Here is a 20,582-nt window from a genome sequence, read left to right on the forward strand (position 1 = left end):
CTGCACTACAAAATCTAACCACAGCAAAGTGACCGAGGCGCTACAGGCAAGATCAAGCAGACATGCAGGCACACACAGTCACACATTTGCTTCATATTGGACATGCACACAGACAGCTGCAGACAACATGGACGCATAGTCTTCTTAATCTACTTTCTAGTTCACTTGGAATCTATGCTGCATAAATGCACAGTAGATTGGCATGGACAAGAAGACTTGTACTTCTTTGAAAAGTCTGGGCAATTTCTTCTAACAAAAAATAAATAAATACAACGCATTTAATTGTGCAATATTTTTTTTCTTGTCTACAATCTTAGAAAGAGGAACTGCACAGATGTGGGTGGCCATAGACCTTTTTGAATCCCCCCCCCCCCCCGGCATGTATTTGTATTTTTTGGGCAAATACACAGATTTACAAACTTCACCAAAACATTTTGCTGAAGAATTGGTGCATTGGTGCCCATTTCTTAATTTGAGATTAAGAATGGTCATCAAATGAAATACAATTTCAAATTTATGCTGAAATTCTACGAAAGCATGACTTGCATTTTTGTGGTTGTTTGATGTTCTTGATCAAACACATCTGCATCAAGGTGCTATTCTTTAACACATGTGCTGTGAAAGCACCCTTCCTATGCATCAACAGTAAGTTCTAGGCAAATTTATGAATCACTGAAGGCAAAAATAAGGATTACACAGAATAAACTTTTTTCCTCTTTCCTGTCACCAGTGTTATGAAAAGTAGCTTTTAAGCAGTTGTTTGTATTTGTTTCTTTAGCCTTGACAATCCAGTTAAGACAAACAACCAAAACGGGCTAGAAAAATCCTGTCCAGCTGCTTTATCTCATTAGCGTAAGAGTACAACTATTGTCAAAGACGCTGAACACAGCATTTTATGTGAGGACACACACATTACTAAACTTTCTTATATCAGCCTTTAAATATTTCTAGTGGTGGTTCTTAACATAGGATTTTAATCTTTGGAAGTCATTCAAGACCACCATGCTAAGAAACGCCTTACTGAGATTCAGATCTTTAGAAATATCCCCAATTCTGGGAATTAAAACTCAGTGCTTCACAGAAAACATGGCTTGATGATGAACGGAAAAAAAATATTTACAAAAAATTAAATCAGACAGTATTTAGCAAGAGAAGGGGTTGTTGGAGAGGACAAAGAACAAGAGATGTTATAGGAGATAAAAGAAGTGGCATAAGATGATGTAGGAACAGACAATGACTCCTGTGCCTTTTCTTAACAGATTGAGTGCAAATGTTTAAGCCAGAACAAATGGTAAATGGGCCGGTTCTTATATAGTGCTTTTCTACTCTGCTTGAGCACTAAAATCACTTGATTCACCCATTCATTCATTCATTCAACATTCATGCAAGCATTTTTTTTCTATGCCTAATGTATTCTATTTAGTATTCACAATCTGATGAACAAAGAGAGCAACCTAGGGTTCGGTCTCTTGCCCAAGGATCCTTTGGGCAATCCCTTGGTATGGGATTGAACCACCAACCTTTCGATTAGTAGGCAACCTGCTCTACCTCCTGAACCACAGCCACCAGAATTGAAATGAGCATCATTCTTTTGTTAATGTTTGCTAAGAAAACTCAAACACTGATCATTCAAAAAGGCAGTAGACTGGTAAAACAAGTTGCATGCAGAGCTCCAGATATAAAACTGCTTTTTCAAAGCAGTAGGGTGGAGATGTGGTGCTGCATTCATAACAGCTAAAGCTTACTTATCTGAATGCCTGGATTGTTAAGGTATGTGAGCAACCTATGTAGATAGCACACCACATGCCTTAATCATAAAGGTTATTAGCACAAATGTTAAGCAAATATTTTCAGCCTATTATTTCTTCTTGTTGAGTGGACGATTGCATAAATTTGTGAAAACATGTGTTATAATTTTAAGAACAGCCCAGTATTCTAGAGGAAGGAAATTTTAGGCAGTGCCTATTAATTATTTCATATCTGGGTCAGACTGCACAGTCTGTTGGTGCCAGGCTTACATAAAGCAGAAAGGAACATACCGAACACGTCACTATATGACTCGCATGGATTGTGTGCTGATGAATCATAATCACTTACTCTATTCCACATTTCAACTGTCAAAACTGTATTGTTTAAAGGGGAGAAAAAAAGAGGCACTGAAAAATTACACAATTTACAGTCCCAAAAATAAATTACACCACCAGGTACATACATCTCCCAAGCCCGCTGGTACTAGGCTGTAGCAATGTTTTGACTAAATTTGACAACCAGCTACATTCAATATAAAAGAAAAGATCAAGCCAAAATGAAAATTTTATTTAGGGTTTTGCCTGTCTCAAAATGGGTCTCTGGTGTGTAAATATAGACATACATGACACTGATCTGAATTAAAGCAGTCTATTACTTTGTTTGATAGAAATATACGGCTTTTACTGCCAATTACTAATACTTAATAAAAATGTCTACTATACTTAAGCAACAATAAACTTCTTTTGTGAGTGCAAAAACATTTTCTATGCAGGAAAAACCCTTTGATTAAGCTAACAAAAAAAATCATTACTTAAGAAAAGTAGTTAAAGTTAAAATTTGCCATTAAAAAGATTAATACACCTTTAATCATAATCTTAGTCCAACACACTAACATGAGCAAATCCAAAATTAAAATATAACTTAAAATTTGACAATGCCGGTCAGTTTTTCACTATCACTAACGTCCACTCTCTTTGTGACATTCATTCCCTAAATTTCAGGAAGCCAGCACACCTAATTTAGTTCAGCACTGCGTGCTAACAGTACATCCTGTGGAAGCTCAACTGTGCACAGAAGTGCATGCAAGTATAGAACCAAAAAAAGAAAAAATGTGTTTAACACACAAACAAGCTGACACACAGATGTGTTTCCTGAGTGCTGATGATGAATACTGAGACAGTGGTCCCCGATAATTTCCCTGAAATACAGTCTGCCCTGTGGTAAAGCAGAGTCTGGAAATGAGGCTGGATCTTTATCTTAATCACCAGCTTCCTAGCTACCCACCTCCCCACCCCAACCTCAGCACACACACACAAACAAACAAGAAAGCATCAGCATTGCTTTCCCAAAATGTCAGAAAGAGAGGGACACAAACACAAGGCATGACTGTAGATGAAAAGTATACAGCCTAGTATCACACGCTCATACTGAATGGGAAAAATCCTGAGATGATTCTTCCAGTCCTTCCCTGCTTGCTGCATGCCAGTTGGAGGCTGATGGAGGAAATGGATCACATAGACAGACTCCCTTCCTCCTGGTTTAATGCAGCCAAGAGGCCATATTTGAGAGAAGGATTCATCCCCTTGTACATCTCGTGTCAGTCACCTATGAGGAACTCCATGTTCCACTGGATGAAGGAAAACCAAGTTCTGTTCTTATTAAGTTCAAATCACCCACCAACTCATTCTTCGCAGGAGACCAAGGTAAGTGAAGGTCAGCACAAGTGCCTGCAACCCTGCAGTGTTTGGAATACCAGTACTCAAAATCCAAGATTACTTTCTTTTCCATGCTCTGTGGGAACACTACAACATACTGCCTACCAGTAAACTAAAAGTAGGCTGATTTTCTAATTAACTGAAGCATCAAAGAGTAACTGTCACAGATAAATGTAAGAAGCAGCTCTGAAAATGTGAGAAATTTCATGGTGCCATTTAAATGCAGTGTGGGATGACATAACTGGGGATGAATCCTGTCACAATTCAAAATCCTGCAGCGTGTGGGAGTTCACCCTTTGTAATTTCTAAATCAGTGCTGCTGCAAGAGGGGATCCTAATGAGTGTGGATAACGAACAGAGCACACTTCAAATTCAGCCATCTCTGTGACTCATGACCAGAAACACACTTACTTTGGTGGAGGAGAATTTAAAAACAACTTTACATTACTGTGAGAAACACGGACAGAATAAGACATGGCTGCAGTTGAGCTTTGCAGCAATATCATCACCTACAATCTTTTTTTTTTTTTTTAAACATCTGTATAGAGTTACAAATAAAAGACCTGTGAGCCTCTGGCTGTTCCCTGTCATTATTATTTAGCAAGTTACCAAAATGATTAGTCCTGGCACGGTACTTTAAGAAGCAAACCACATTAAGAGAACAAAAAAAGCTTTGAAGCATTACCATTTACAGCATTTAATAAAGGTATTAAGAAGCCATAAGAAAGATTTTTGTGAAAATCCACAACTATGCAATTTTTTAAAAGCCCAGCTGTGCCAAAGGTAGGTTTAATTTTTTTAATTCAAATTTTAATGCTGCAAATCATTGGGTACTAGCTCATAAATAGATTTGGAAACTGAGGATGAAACCAATAAATCAAATAACTTTATAATTATTTACTTAACTTCTTTAGATACATCCTTGCTCAGCCAATTTCCCATTTTTGCTAACACTGAAAAACTAGGAAGCCAAGGAAGATGGCAGCACACTAGAAGAGCTCCCAGAAGTACCAACCCTTTTTTCACATAAACTGGAAATATATACCCTGACAGGTTGAGAGGTATAAGTACTTTTGATGCGTTAAAACTTAAGACCTTCATAAGTGGCCAGATATTTGCAGTCTCCCAGAGAAATGTTGAGTAACAGTAGGGCTAACTTTTTCAAAGATGCGAGAATGAGACGCGAGCTAAGAACAAGGACCAGCCCGACGTTTGAAAATATTTCAGTGACTCCGAGCCCTCTGGAGGGCTCAAGCTGAACTGATGGGGGGAAAAAAAACAATTCTGACTTTATGGAAGAAATACGAAAGACGAATGCGACATTGCAAAGAGCTTAAAGACTCAGCGAAAAATATTTAAATAAGACTGGGCAAAGATGTGTGAGAAGAAATTGGTGACGCTCTGGGCACATATGGAGGATTTGGAGAACCGGAGCAGGGGGAATAATGTGAGAATGGTGGGGCTGAAAGAAGGCAAATAAGAAAGGGTGAACATGGCTCAGTATGTGGAGAGGATCGCCTGGTGGCACCTAAACTAGATATGAACAAACCACCCCAAACCATCCCGATGCAGTTTCTGTGCTCATCAGCTTGATAAGGTACTACAGATGGCCAAAGAGAAACGGAGTTAGAATGGGAAGGCTGCAAACTATCCTTCTTTGTGGATCTGATGAAGGAGCTTGTGGAAAAGCGGAGAGCTTTCAACATTGTAAAGAAACACCTTCTGGTGTTCCCGGCAACACTCATCTTCACTTGGAAAGGAAATAGAAATAAAATCTGAGATAGCGCAGAGACTGAAACTTTTCTGGAAGAAGCCAATTAGAGAAGATGTATTATCATAGGAAGTGTATATTCCTCAAACACAAGGTAAAATTCATGCTGGTTCTATGCTTTGGGACTCAGGTGGTTGTTTTGCCTAAGCACAATTTTCAATGAGCCTCACGGACCAACTTTAAATAATAGATAAGTAGTAATTAATAAAGGACTATAAAGCGGCAACATGTTCCCTGTTGCATCCCTATAGTTTTACGTTGTTGGTTTTTATGTTTGTACAAGTATAGAACACAAAGCACCCACATTTTACAAATTATTTATTGGCATAGAAAAGGATGTCTGTAAAGGTGTAAGGATTATCTGACAGAAGGACCTTGGCTGTAGTATTAATGATGATGAATGGTTGCAATTGTGTTAAATAATGGCAAACATATTAAAGAGTCTAGAGGAAAATGTATTAATTGTAAGATGGTACACAGATTTTATTTTACTCCATCTAGGCTTCATGGAATGGGTCTACTTTCCAATAATTTATGTTGGAAATGTCGAGCAGAACCAGGAACCTTTATACATATGACCTGGGACTGTTAACACATTTTCCCATTTTGGAAAATAGTATTACAGCACATAGGAAAGTGGCTGGGCACGGTGATACCCATGTCACCAAGACTATTGCAGGATCAGACAATAATACCTAATATTTCAAAGCACCAAAGTACAGTGACGCAGGTGGGATTGGTCAAGGCTGTCAGAGTAATCCTCAGATTATAGAAAACCACTTCTGCTCTGGATATTAAAAACTGGTTGGAATTCATGCTGGAAACGGTATCATTTGAAAACATGCTGGCCAAGCTAAATAACAATACAGAAAACTTCAAGAAATCCTGGGACTGCAGATGCCATGAACTGCTATTCCGAGAAACACTGGTGACCGACTTCCTTTCCCTTATTTGTTGTGGCTGTTGTTGTTTTTTTTGTCGCTCTTTTTTTTGTTCCCTCTGAGGATGTATGTAAAAGAATTTCCTCTTTGAAATTTTTACACTATTATTTTGGTATGGTAAGCAATGACCTGGTAGCTTTATGTTTAAGTTATGTTATTCCTTGTCTGTTGTAAAAAAAAAAAAAATACTTAACTTAATAACCTAATAACAGCAAAAAAAAACAACATTGAAAAATAGAGAGACTATAGAACAGACAGAATAATGGTGGACCAGTTTGCAACGTTAATTCTAAATTCCTGCAGTCTCGATCACTTAAACCAAGGGTGGTCTCAACTAAACACTTGTGTACGGTGAGAGCTGCATGCTCAAGCCTTTTACGTCACTGGTCATCACTGTAAGAACAGAAATTCTGGTCATTCTATATGTGAACCTCAATCCCCCCCCCCAGCACATACTTCCTTGTAATGATCACAGAATGTGTTTGTTATCAGGACAAAGTCTCTCCAAGGTTTCACATTCCTGGAATTCACGCAAGTCCATGTAAAACCATCCACATATTGGGGGGGGGGGGGGGGGACGGACGGACCCAGGACAACAAGCAGGAAGCTCATTCACCAAACCACTGCTTGCAGATGATATATCCGAGCAGCTTCTATTATCTATTACCACTATTTAATGGCACAACTGCTTCAATACCCATGAACCACCGATGCTGTGTCCAGCTTATTGAAAATGTTTTGACTACTCAATCATTATTTCTGATATTAATCTTGTGCTCAGAAATTGTAACTGTAAATTCGCTCTTCGTCTTCCCCACATAACAAAATCCATACTTTTACTACAGGTTTGGTCCTACAAGCGATTCTACCACTCACTTGAATTTTTTTTTTTACCTATATGTCAGTGTGATAAATCATCTCCTTCAATAATGGCATTACAGTTCAACAAGGAAAATTTCCAGAGGGAAGAGAATTTTTAAAAAAAATGTGTAGGTTCAACAGATAAGTCTGTCGTTACAAGATTATCTCTCAATTTAGTAGAACACTTTGTGGGTAGATGATTAACACTTTCCAACCAGCAGGGTGATCATACAAAATATGCCAATATTTTCTCCCCACATTTATAAGAGTGAAAAAGTAAAAGTTAAAAGTTATCTATTTTTCTAACCCTAGAGAGAGAAACAATTAAAATTTTTTGAAGAGGTTTTTTTCTTCTTCTCAGAAACAAGAATACAAAGCATTAGCTTGTTTCTCAAACTCCTCCTCAAAACTGCACATCCTTTCTGTCCACAACAGCTGACTATACGGTAATCTCTTCTTCAAAGAGAATGGATGATATCTTGAATAATGAAAAAAAAAAAAAATCCTATCAGCCCACTTTTAATAAATAATAGTTTGTATTATTTCTGATTTATTCATTCTCACATTTAAAATGAAACCTCACAATTGGCCTCTGTAATAAATGTAAAACTAGGTAACCTTGAGTTAAATCTATTTAGATCCTCAACAGTGCCAATAAATATAAATATAAGTCATAAATATATCTGAACCAAAAGTTAATAAAGGAGAGGTATGATCATGATCAACATGACTAAGTTCAAGTTTCCCCATAAATAAATTCACATAACTAGGATTGACAGGGCTACCCACTGAGACCCTTTGCTTCTATAGGGGGAAAAAAAACAAAAACTCAAATCTGAAAAGATTCTTAGTGAGAACTATTTCTACTAACTTTATCAGCAATGCTGTTGCTAAAGTTCCCTCTTCCCTTGCATTCAAATTATAATGTAGGGCCTTCCAATTCCTGTTTATGGGGAACATTCGCATATAAACTCATGACTTCCATTGGACATAAGATTAGTATCTTTGATCTCTCTCACAGATATTAATTTACACAAAAAAGGAGAGCCTACTGACAACAGGAGATCATGGAACAGGCCCCCACACAACTTATATAAATCTTGGGCAATGTATAAGAGAATGGGAAATCTAGGATGTTCTTCTAACAAATATCCAAATTGACCTTGTGATATTAAAGTGCCATTTACAGCTAGAGTGTTCTTTATTTACTTCTAAACTTTCAATGTAAGATCATAACTTTATGAACTGTAGAAGTCTGTATTATGCAACTGACTCATTACTTGAACTGCAGTATGATTCTTTGTTCTGCCTACCGCACCACCTTCACTAGCATACTGGATAACTACTGTTTCATCATTTGCAAGATTTTTTAAGAGCCTGTGGAATAAATTAGGATAGCACTTGCACCTCCTCTTTAACTAAATGACGGAAAGTTTGCAGAGAAGCATTAATATCTTGGGGAAGAAATATGTTTTTAGATTTTAACTTCTTACTCCTCTGCAGCTCGTTAATTTTATCTTCATCACTTGAGTAAACAGATTTTGAAGAGGGAGAGAATCTTTACATGAAAAGAAAGCTTTGAGTCTTAGTGCATGAAAATTCTTGACAAATTCAATCTTGGTCATAAACTATTAGTCTTTTTAGAAGGCTTAAAAGACAGACATTTGGATAACATGGTAAAAAAAAATGTGATTACCTACTTGTGGTGTTAAGTTTGTAAGGGCTAAACTTAGAATGTATATTCTCTTGCAATACTTTAATTTAAGAGCATGTGTAAATTCTGAAATTAACAAGCTCAAGTCCAGTGAACATTTATTCAAGCCTTCCCCACCAATAGGTAAATATGTACCTTATTTATCCCTCAATCCCCTCAGGATCCTTTTTGTTCCTCCAATACTGAGATAATGCAACTCCCTCTGCTTCATACATTCTAAGTGTTACAACAAAAACTCGCAAGTCCAAAATACCATGGGAGGCAAGTCTGAGGAGAAAAAAAAAAAAGTTCCTCTCACTAACCACCACAGAGAAGAGGCAAGCAGGAAGAACAGCTGGGTAATTCTTTGAGTACCGATTTGTCTTTTCGGTACAACTATACCCTGTTCTGTATGAATGAGCTTGTTGTTCCCCGTAGCAAACTGCACTTAATGAGTGCAACCAATGACTCCACAGCCATAGACATGCTACAGTGCTGAACAGTGACACTAAATAAAGGTAAAAACATCTCATCACGGTCAAATAGTTTAAGTTCCCTTCTTGCCTTCAGCAGTCATGCCAGATAAAAATCAACAAATCATTTGACTGATTTTGATCAACCTAAGAATTGTGTCACGCATAAAGTAATAGGTCCCAGCTCTCAGAGATTTACAATACACCAATAAGAAACCAGAGCCAGCTATGACATACTGAAGAAATAATGCTACCTGACAGCTTTTCCAAGCTTTGGAAACAAAGGCAGCTAACTTATAAACACCGAAATTATTGAACAAGTGTTTCACTCAGTCATCATCAGCACATCAAAACACCTGGTGATTTTTAAGATTTTTCAATAAATAGAGATATTCTTACATCATTAGAAGAGCAGAACAAAGGAAAATGTAACTCATTCTCATCTTCTTCTAATTAATTCATACAGCTTGCTTTAATTCTGCCCGTTTGCAGTAACACAAGACTCAAGACTATACTTTTGTTGATAACTTTGGCTTTAACAACAACAACAAAAAAATATGCCAACCACATTTCTTCAAATGTATCAAGTAACTTAATTATGTTCACCTTTCATTATAAATTCATCAGAAATGGCATAGAGTACTACAGCCCACGTAGCCCACTGTGAAATAAGCTCCAAGGGAGAAACTACTTTATCTTTTGTTCTGCCAAGCTAAGCAAACTGAACAAACTGACATAGCTTTCACCAGATAACTGCGATGAAAGACGATGAGTTCCTGTATCTACCCATGACGAAATATATCCTACAGAGGTCATCTCCCTTTTAAACCACTCGCTCTTCAGGGTAAACAAAAATAAATACCTGTGTAAACTAAAAATAAAGCGGTGTATTACACCACCTTCACCTCTTCTGCTGCTTCACGCTTTTCCTCGAAATTCATCATTGCCATTAGGGACGTTAATTTGTAATATACTGTTGGCTTATTCTGCACTTGCCGTGAAGAAACACAGCAGCTATCTTTGGAAAATTAAGATAATATATGATTTTTAAAAAGGTAAGGCTGTAATGTAAGGCTTCTACTGCTAATAAAAGTATTTAAAATAACCACTTATCACAATGCTGAAGGGCTTTGAGGAAACGTGTCGATATCAAGCTTAAGTATTTAAACATAGCTAACCTTCGGGGGGGGAATAATAACCACCCAATAAACACTGTTGTCAACGCTAATGTGTGCTAACGATAAAAGCTCATTCACTAGCTTCCAATATTCCTCAGTATGCTACCCCGGATTTCAATTAGAAATAAAGGAATTCAGTCAAGTCAGAACAATATTATTAATAATAATAAGGTAAGATATGGTTTAGCGCTTTTATAGATTACAACACAGGACAGAGTTATGCTGTACAATCAGGAGACGCTAGTTAGCATGCTGGGCTAGGAGGCTAGCTCGCTAACGTTTCCGAGCGGCGCAGGAGGGGGTTTAAATTTTCTTACCAGTCAACCGCAGCTTTACTGGGCCATTTCTCCTCACTCCTTGGTTAGACATTCCCCTTCGTGTTCCAGCTTGACGAATATTCACAAAATTATCACCGTCTAGGTTTTTTTTCCTTCTTCTTTTTCAAAAAGACATCTCCCAAACAAATCCCTCTGCTAGCTTGGGGTTAGCTTGTAGTATCACCATAGCAAATCACGCTGACTGTGCACGCAACAAACAGGTAACATAATCACATCCCTGGAATAACACTCTCCGCGCGAACTCCTTTTCCGCAAAACAATTGCAAATAACTACATTTCCAAATGCAGATCATGCCGTGTGCCACGAGTACTGATACAAGTCAGCAGAGAGGCTCGTCCTCCATCCGGACAGGCGTCTGCTCTGCCTGGGCTGCCTGGACTCAAGTTGTTCGTGATGATGGTGAAGACAGTTCTACTGCAGGCAGGCAGGGACAGGGGAGGAAAACACGAGAGGACATCCGGTGCGAGCGTTCAAAATAAACTCACAATCAAAACAATGCTTTATAGTTTTCCAGTACAAATACTTCCTTGTTATGAATATTATAGACCAGATTTTGCTATTAAAAAAAGAAAAAAATCGAATCTAACAGGATCACTTCACTGGGTTCAGTGCTGGGCCCTGAACTGGTCATGTTGGTTATAAACTCAGCTGTGTTTCTTAATTGTTCGCCTTATTCACCGATGACAGCAAGCTTCTTATGATAGTGAGACAAGTGAGAGTTTTAAAGAAATGTTTTGATATTAGAAAACTATCATGGTTAACTGTTGTAGTAAAAGGAAGCATATTTATATATTTGGAAATAAAAAACAAACAAAACTATGATGAATAATATTGAAGGAGGGGTATAATTTTATAGCAAAGCTCATATAAAAATGCTTTTTAAAAATGCATAAAACTAATACGCCAGTATATAAAACCAAAAGATTTACTGAATCAAGAAATAATTAGACGCCTTCTAATTTTGATACACTTAAACACAAAACTAATATAAAAATATATATAATTCCACTATAATACTATAATTCCAAAAACTTTGCTTAAGGGTCGCCTGAAGTAACAAAGATATTGTGCTCTAAACTCTCAAATAATGAAACCAGTTAGCTCAAAACAAGTGGTGCCACCCCACCCCAAGGTTACCTGCTGTATAGATGCATATAACCTTCCAAGTCATCACCCCAATATAAAATACAATATACTGCAAAACTGAAATTCCATCCAGACTATAGTTACTACACTGACACACCTTGTTTTTAAACCTAACAAAAGTAGAAATACAGTGTCACCTAGTGGTGGTGAAGACATACTGCCTGTTTAGCGCAACAAAACTGTGCATCTGAAATTAATCCACTAGTTTGCGCAAGCTTATTTAATAAAAATAAGTTAATATAAAATAACCATTATCATTAATGATGAATCATTATTAATTTTCTAATTAATTTTCTGTTTTATAAAAAAGCATAAGCTCATTGTTTGTTATACACACACAGGGAAACAGATGAAACATCAATCAATAAAACTCCATATGAATTAATAAATGTTTATTTACAAATGTTTTTTTAAAAAAACAAAACAAAACAACAACATGTATATTTATTTTTCTATGCTGTTAAGTACAAAGTTCAAAAGACTATAAAAATTCCCTCCCCCCAACAACAAGAACCACAATGCAACAATTACTATTTGTTTATGTTACAAAAAGATAAGTGGACATGTTAAAATTTAAAAGTGCTTTGGTCTTCGGGGATGTGGAAGGCATAGCAGTCTCCTCCAGCCTCAGGAATAACCGACTCTTCAACGTCATTCTAAAAGGCAAGTTTGAGAGAAGCATTAGACGACTAACCAAGTTATGGTAATGTTTCTGGGATGTCTCACGTACACACACTGAAGATTTTCAGACATGAGACAAATAAGATTGTTGGTTTCATCAGTCAGTTAAATTGTTGACATTTGTGATTCAGACACAACACCATTCAGAAATTAACCGTGCATGACTGGACAACACAGAGCAGAGCACTCTCTGCCCATGTTGCTGTTGATGACAAAGCAGCTGCTTCTTCCCTGAAGAAGCTGGTTTTAGTTTCCTCTCTCTTTTTCCATATCACAATTAGATGGTGCAATCGTAACCAAGTTATGGCAATGTGGCCTGGCCTCTCTCCAAAACATGTCCCTATATTCCATCTGCTCCTGGATGTGAACATAAATGTCTACTCCGGTAGACTCGACCAAGAAGAGTGTATTCTTTTAGCTATGAAAGGGTCTCTGTAAAGTGGTTAATATTAAAAGGCAGACTGCGTACGGACAGGCTGCACTAGAGCCAAGATCAGTGAACCTCTAAGTGTTTTTGATTAGATTTGACTGATGACTCTACACTTTTTTTTTTTTGGTTCAGGCAAGAATTTAATTCAAAGTAAATCTAGATAATACAAAAAATAAACTGTTCACAGAAGGCGCATGAAGGGATTTTAAGGAGGGTGCTGAGTGGCAAAGGCGAACATCTCTTTGGAATTTTACAAATTATTTCTAAAAGCCTGTTTTATGTCTTTAAAAACAATTTAGACTGATGATTTATCTTTACATTTGTAAAATTAAGCAAGTTTTTAGAGATGCCCCCGTTCTAAACGAACCCACTGTGGTCTGTCAGCATCATTAATTTCAAGCTGCATACAGCTTCTTCTGAATGCTTTCATTGTCAGTGCTGAACACTGTTGCCATCAACCACTCTTCAAACCGATCTGACTGAGTATCTGACGGGAACCTTGTTAGGAGGAACACCTACCTCGTCAGAGAAGAATGTGTCTATAATATTAAGCGAGGACTTGTAGACTGCTTCATTGTCGTGGGACTGCAGTGCTTCAATCTTGTCCAAACCACCCAGCTCCTCAATCATTAGGCACAGTTTCTGAAGTTCTACGGTTTTTTTTGCCATCTGTGCAGAAAGGGAAATGCACGTTAGATCAAAGGTTTCCACACAGAAATGATTAACCTAACAGTTATCAGATTTTATTAGTGACCACCAACAATGTACCACTGAGACAATAACATGAGCAAATTCGGTACATCATTTTAATGTTTTCTAATCTCAGAAACTCAAGTATCCCAATTACCCAAAACTACTACACTGTTAACCTACAAAAACAAATGTCTCCTGTCAGGGGAGTGTATAAATCAACTAAATTCATGTGATTCACATTCCTCACAGAACCTGATTCCATACATTAGGTCCATTTCACTTCACTTCTTGAAACGTTGACTTTGTAATATTGCTAGAGTTCTGGCATTAAAGTTTTCCCTTTAAAAAAAAATAATACTTGAAATTAAGTCTAACAGTTCATGTTGCAAACCTAAAAACTAAATGACAATTACAACTCCAGATAAGGATAAAAGATTTTTTCAGGTTCCCTCATTTCTTGTTTTGAATGAGATATGAGCCATATTAGAGGCTCAGATTAAAATAGAAAAAACTTTCAATGCTATGAAGATCATTTCTATTATTATATTTTGACTTAGTTTTTAATGTTAATTTAACACACCAATGAAACTATGAATCTGACTTTTTGTCTACACACCTACTTGGCTCGACTCAGTTTCAGTCGTTTTCCATTACAACTCAGTACCACCTAATGTGCCTGGAGTCATTATAGCAATGCAGCCTATAGTCCCATCATGTCATTTGTTTGCACAAACACAACACTACAATGTGTGTATAACTGCTGCTGCGGTGTATGGGTTTTGTCAGACTTGAGGATCACTGTGTTGTTTTTGTGTAGCCATTTCCCTCGTTTTTGGGTTTCGAAAAGGGTGGTTTTGATTTTTGTAAAGAAGTCACTCTCATGACTCATCGAGTGACAGCACTGATCAGCCAACGGGTGGCACGCAGTACGGTGATGTCACATTTCAGATCGCGTCAGATCACTTGGAACTAAAAAAAAGTACCTGGTACCAGGTAATACAACCAAATGGAAAGCCCTAAAAAACTGAGTGGAGCCGAGCTGGTAATAGAGGAAAAGGGCTGTTATATTTTAACCAAAAAAACTGCATAATTTTCTCTTTAAACATTACCTTTAATGTCTAACTGGTTGTTTTCATAAAACACTGAGTTGATTGGCTAGAGTCTAAAGAGAGACTCAGAATATGTCTGTGTTTTCAGCCAAGTTGAAATCTATTCCACACACCATTAACTCCACCATTTTGATTGGTTTCAGTTTAGAACTACCAAGCAGAAACTGCAGTTTCACTTTAGCCTTTTATTATACCTGTAAAATATTGTATATTGCATCCAGGATGACTAGAACAATCTTGCTGTCCTTGGTTATCAGCAGATTGAGCAGAGGCTCTAGCACATTGCAATGAACCAGGTAGGCCACCTGGTCCACTGTTCCACCGCTGGTATAATTGGTAACAGCCCACACTGCCTCTCTCTGCGTCTTGTAGTCTCCCTAGACAGGAAATCCATCAATTCAGTTTTTATATCAGAAAAATTATAAACAAAATTGATCAAATAAATAAATTGCTGAAGGTTACAGAAAAGTTGGGGGAAGATTCAATGACTATACTGATTAGCTACAGAGAAGTCGGTGTTTATAGCAGATCTATAAATAAAGCTCTATTTTATTTATTTCCTCCTTTGTTTTAAACACTGACAAGTTTAATATAAATGTATTTAATAATAAGGACACATGTAACAAGTCTGCTCTAATTTCTGGTAGCACTCTGACCTGCTGGAGGATCTCCACCAGGATGGGGATCAGGCCTGCATTTATAACTTCCTGAATCTGGTTGTCCTTGCCGGCGGTGATGTTGGACACTGTCCACGCAGCTTCTTTCTGGATGTTTGGCTTTGGGTGGCGCAGAAGGCTGGGAAACAATGCCAGAGAACCTGCATTCAGCACACACTGGGTCTGCTCATCTGTCCCAGTCACAATGTTGCCAAGTGAGCGCAGGGCTGGAGTCTGTGAGGTAGAGCAAGAGCAAGCTGATTATTTTAAGCACTCTCAATTTAGAAAGTATACGGAATACAATCACACACATCTGACCTTCATGTAATATAAATAAAACAGATTATATATAATGAAAAAGTAATGAAGAAAGAACCAAAGAGAATATTTCTATCTTTGTGTTCAGCATTGATTAGATGGAAGAAAGTGACTCAAGAGGCCATAGTGTATAACTTCAACCCCTGTTGTGAATTCTGGATATGCTGTTTTACCACCAACAGCTACAAACTTAACAGGACACCAAGCCTCTATCAGTCTCCATCATAGCATCTGAAATTAGTGGGAATGTTTGATAACTAAACAAATACAACAGTCAGAGTTTAATAAATTGCACTGCCACATACCACAATACTGATCTCCCCACAGGCGAGTAGCTGCACCAGACGGGGCACCAGGCCAGCCTGCACCACTACCTCTATCCTCTCATTGGTGTGATCGGTCAGGTAGGACACAGCCCAACAGGTGTCCGTCAACACCTCCTTGTCATCGTGATGCAGGAGGCGCACAAGGGCTGGAAGGAGCTCCAGCACCGCCTCCAAAGGAGGTGGGGGGTTCTTGTTCCGACACAGGTTGGATATGGTCCAGGTGATATTGCGCAGGTAGGCGGGCTGGTATAGTGGGTTTAGATTCAAGTGTTATTTTATAACAATGATCACAAATGTGATTATTAGTGAATTACTATAATGACATTAAATAGGTAAGTAACTCTTTTCGAGAGTCTTCAAACTGTACAAGCTCAGTGCCTTAAACAACATGGCCTCATAGTTAACAACACACCCAAAAATAAAAAACTTGAACTAAAAAAAACTTTTAGTAACACCTGCAAAAATAAAATGAGAGCAGCTCAGAGGGAACGCGTGCACTATGGATTACCCCAGTAAATAACTGCCTAATTTGTTCAAATCAAACCAGTGACCTCACTACTGCCAGCTAAAGGTGTGCATTACCCGTTGAACAGGAATAAAAAATTCACAGCTCATGCTGAGGCCTCATTGACACATTTTAAGGGGTAAATATCAATCTACTTGAGCGTCATTTTTGGATTGGTCTTTAATTACATATTTAATTGTTTATAGAATGCCAGAAAATTGCTGGTTTTGTATTTTGATATAAGGTATAGAAGCTGTTTGTTTCAACTTTTTCAGGTTTTTGATGTATTTATTGTGAGATAATTTAATACAAATGTCTGTTAAAGGCACAATAATATTTGATAGAAACTCACAGGAAATACAGACAGGTCAGGGGCTGACAGCAAAGCCAGGAGTGAATGGACACCACCATGTGAGATCACTAGGTCTCTGGAACTGGGCCCATCACCTAAATATAGAGGAAAAAAATCTTTAGAGTAATCAGAAAAAGGGCACATAAAGGCAGATACTTTGAAAGTACACATGGTTAGCAAAACTAAAATTTCAGACTTCTAGTTTTTAGCTTAATCATCTTTGGAAAATGGACCCAATGTGGGACTCAGCAACAACGCACTTTTTACTGTATACTAGTGGTGCAACGGATCAAAAATCTCACGGTTCGGATCGGATCGCGGTTTCAAGTCACGGATCAGATCCATTTTTGGATCAGCAAAAAAAGAAAAAAGACAAAATTTAACATTTACTTATTCACTTATTGAAGTATTTTTTGCCTGTTAAAAACATTCAACTCTAGACTCATTCCACGCAATTATTAAAAAAAAAAATTTATGGTTCAATATAAGGCAGTATAGGGCTTTGTATCTACCACTCAATTCAATTTTATTTATAAAGCGCCAAATCACAACAACAGTTACCTCAAGGCGCTTTATATTGTAAGGTAGACCCTACAATAATACACACCGCTCATTATATCGCACTTCGCTGTGATATAATGAGCTGTCACGGTCACGTAGCTTACGTTGCCCTGGAGGTCCACCCAGTTGTAGTAGTTAGGGCAACAGAAGATGCCTGAGACAGTTCAGCCATAACTTTAAACTTTTCCTGGTCATACATGCTTGGAACGATCTTGTCACACTAAAGTGGACGTGAATGGGATATCATAGTGTGGCTCAAGCACGTTCATCATAGTTTAAACCCCTTGTTTTGCACAACGGAATACGGCCTCCCGTCTGCAGCTAAACACCCCAGTAGCTTTTGTAATAGTTTTAGCCCGGTCGGACTGGGCAGCAAAGGGCTGCTTAAATACCGAAAACGCCTCTGCTCCTCCACTTGGACCGCTAGCGCTGGCCATAACTATTGCTTGACAGACCCACCACGCGCACCATGCACATACTTTTTTTCCCCCTTCTTTTTCGAATCTTCGGATCACGTGCGTGCCGAACCGTGGAGTGGGATCGGTTCGGATTACGGATCAACCGTGATCCGTTGCACAAGTACTGTATACATACAGAAATGCACTTTAAAGCCTTTAATATCACAGGCTAAATGGAACTCCAGATGAACTAAAGTGGGCACAATTGTCCACAATAATCTACAATGCATCCTAAAATCAAAACTATCAGAGCATACACCCGGAACAGTGTAGGATGTAGTAATGCACAGAAGTACATAAAATAACATCAAATCCAAAGAAAGAGGTTGAGTTTTGTGAGCCACAGTACCTGCAATGTTACCCAGAGCCCAAATGGCCTGTTCGCTGATGTGCTGATGGGGCGATGTCACCAGGCTGATGAAAGCTGGAATGGCCCCTCCATCTATTACAGCAGAAGTCTGGTCTGAAGTACCTGAGGCAATATTAGTCAGGGCCCAAGCTGCCTCAAATTGGATGGGGGGGCATTCAGACAACGCCAGAAAACTAACAAACGTTGGGATGAGTCCAGCAGCAATGATGCTGTCAATGGGTGGCTGTTTTTCCCTGGAAAGTAGCCTTCTGTGAATCAGAAAAACACAGTTGGATCGTTGTTAAAATTGAAGTAACTTAAAAGTAAAGGAAAATCTATTTTCAAACTGTTTAATATCATTAATATAGTAATACCAGTGATATAACTACAGGCAGATAGATAGAGAGTGTTACAGAAACAGGACAAAGAATAATAATAGTACAGTGTACAACAAATAAACAAAGTTAAAGTGCCACAGGCCCATAGTGAGTCCCTTTTACTGGGAGAAAGCGCAAACATTTCATATATATACACGACACCGATGTAAAAAAAATTATTACAAATTAGGTTAAGTTTAAAAAAGTTAAAAAAAACTGAGTGTGCAGAGTAGTGCAAATTGCACTGATTTAAAAAATATGTACACTATAATACACTACAAAAGCACAAGTACCTCATTACGCAACCTTTTTTTTTCTTCCAGCCTGAGGTTGTCACTGAGCAACTGTCTCACACATTCACACCCACACACAGTCAATTAACCCAGCATTACAAGTATTATAAGTATTACCTGGCTGCCTGCGTTGCCTGCAGCTTATGATCTAAATTCTCGTTGTTTACACCTCCGACAATTTCCTCTACTGTCCAGTGATGAGGAGGCTATGAAAACAGAAAGAGAAATGAAAGGGGATTACTGCCAATAAAACCAGAGCAGCTAAAAATAACACATTTAGAGGAACTTGCTTTGAATGTTTTTAGGTCATGGTAACTCAATCGGGGCAACATATCTCAATTATAAATAGACATTTTATAAATTATCTGAGATACATTTTTTTTAAAAGTCAACAGTCTGTTATCACCAGACAGACACCTGCTCCAAGATTTAGTGACCTTTGGATAATGCTTGAAAATTGAGCAGGCTTAGCTTTTGTTCTTCCTGTGTGCACGCTCAGCAGAGGTGTTCCTTTGGAAGCTGTTACATCCTGTTTATAACGAGTAAACTTCTCGAACTCCAATGTTTCAAACAAGTTAAGCAGCTGTGGTTATATCAGGTGGGTCACCTTTACTCTCACAGCCAAACCAAACACAGAGAACCTGCTGATTACCCTTACGTTGGGGTCTTGCTCTTGCAGAGGGGACGTTGGCTCGTCCAGAAGGCTGTGGACGTTTCTCCTCTTGAGGATGTGGTCATCCTTCTTGGCTCTTCGCAGCTCCACATTGACTTCCGCTCTTCTGCGCCTCAGCTCCTGATTATACCGACACACAAATAAAAGATATACCACAGCATTCAGCGCATTTGGGATACCGAATTAACTCTCTGACGTTTACTGCTAGGTTCAGAGCTTACATTAGCATCTTTTCCTTTATTTTTGAACTGGTTGAGTCTCGCTCCGTTGTCCGTGCCCGCTGACATTCCTGACCGTTGAGCAACACAATCGATTCCACTAAAATCAGACGCTACCTGTAATAATTTCACAACGACAAAAAATAAGCGGCAGCAGCCACGGTTGCTTTTAGTCTCAGGTGTCAACTAGTAAGCAGGCGCTGAGCTAGCTAACCAGGCGGTTGTCTTGAAGCCAAGCCGGTTATCTAACACCATGTGGCCCTTCAGATACAGGGTCTGTGTAATAATCTAAAAACCCGCTGAAACTCAGAAAACAAAGGTTATACACTGTATTAGCAATTACAAAAGCCCAATAGCAATTTCAATTAGAGAAAAAACAAATAAATGCACTATTAGCCACATAGCATGTACAACGTGCTTACCGTTCAGATTTCTTGTATTCTTTTAATATATGCACGACGTCATGTAACGACGTTCCAATTTTTCTGATTTTTAATTGGCCAGTTGGATTTTTTAGCACCGCCTCATTGGTCACGTTTAAGGAAAAGAAGCATCAAATATGTTGTCAAAGGCAACCGCTGTCAGTATCGCGAGAAAACCTGTTAACGTTTCTGTGCGTTAGCTTGTTCTTCGTGTGCTAAATGCTATTGCTGGGTTGTAAATGTTTTCATTGCGAATTATTCCTCTTTTAAATAAAAAATAAATATAATCTTTACT

At 38.2% G+C, this 20,582-nt stretch overlaps 2 protein-coding genes across 4 annotated transcripts in view; both read right to left on the minus strand.

Annotated features, from left to right (window-relative positions):
- Positions 1 to 11,133, minus strand: part of LOC146668379 (E3 ubiquitin-protein ligase SMURF2-like) — a 59,848-nt gene extending 48,715 nt beyond the window's left edge. For both annotated transcript variants that reach the window (XM_085410282.1, XM_085410281.1), the window contains exon 1: positions 10,699 to 11,133. In XM_085410282.1, coding sequence (XP_085266408.1) covers positions 10,699 to 10,750 — 52 coding nt within the window. In that variant the 5' untranslated portion in view covers positions 10,751 to 11,133. The remainder of the gene's footprint in view (positions 1 to 10,698) is intronic.
- Positions 11,134 to 12,243: 1,110 nt separating this feature from the next.
- On the minus strand, positions 12,244 to 20,331 carry LOC146668380 (importin subunit alpha-1-like). 2 transcript variants are annotated; one of them, XM_085410284.1, is made up of 11 exons: positions 20,288 to 20,331; positions 19,869 to 19,982; positions 19,633 to 19,767; positions 19,092 to 19,180; positions 18,305 to 18,573; positions 16,937 to 17,031; positions 16,059 to 16,322; positions 15,436 to 15,669; positions 14,974 to 15,156; positions 13,497 to 13,646; positions 12,244 to 12,522 (listed from the first exon to the last, which is right to left on the minus strand). In XM_085410284.1, exons 2-11 carry the CDS (start codon positions 19,932 to 19,934, stop codon positions 12,433 to 12,435), a joined length of 1,575 nt encoding a protein of 524 aa, XP_085266410.1. In that variant the 5' UTR covers positions 19,935 to 19,982; positions 20,288 to 20,331; the 3' UTR covers positions 12,244 to 12,432. The 2 variants fall into 2 exon arrangements, with proteins under 2 accessions (XP_085266410.1, XP_085266409.1); XM_085410283.1 differs by having other exon boundaries at positions 19,627 to 19,767.
- Positions 20,332 to 20,582: the final 251 nt, after the last annotated feature.

This window comes from Rhamphochromis longiceps, linkage group LG6, assembly GCF_057381845.1.
Source record: "Rhamphochromis longiceps isolate RC_006_pf linkage group LG6, R_longiceps_female_GT1.1, whole genome shotgun sequence".
Classification (NCBI taxonomy): Eukaryota; Metazoa; Chordata; class Actinopteri; order Cichliformes; family Cichlidae; genus Rhamphochromis; species Rhamphochromis longiceps.

Excerpts from the sequence above, each read along its gene's own strand:
- LOC146668380 (XM_085410283.1), bottom strand. The coding sequence starts at position 19,934 with ATGTCAGCGGGCACGGACAACGGAGCGAGACTCAACCAGTTCAAAAAT. Across the intron at positions 17,032-18,304 it reads GGCTCTGGGTAACATTGCAG|GTGATGGGCCCAGTTCCAGA; the intron begins GTACTGTGGCTC and ends CTCTATATTTAG. Across the intron at positions 15,670-16,058 it reads GTGGGGAGATCAGTATTGTG|ACTCCAGCCCTGCGCTCACT; the intron begins GTATGTGGCAGT and ends TCTACCTCACAG.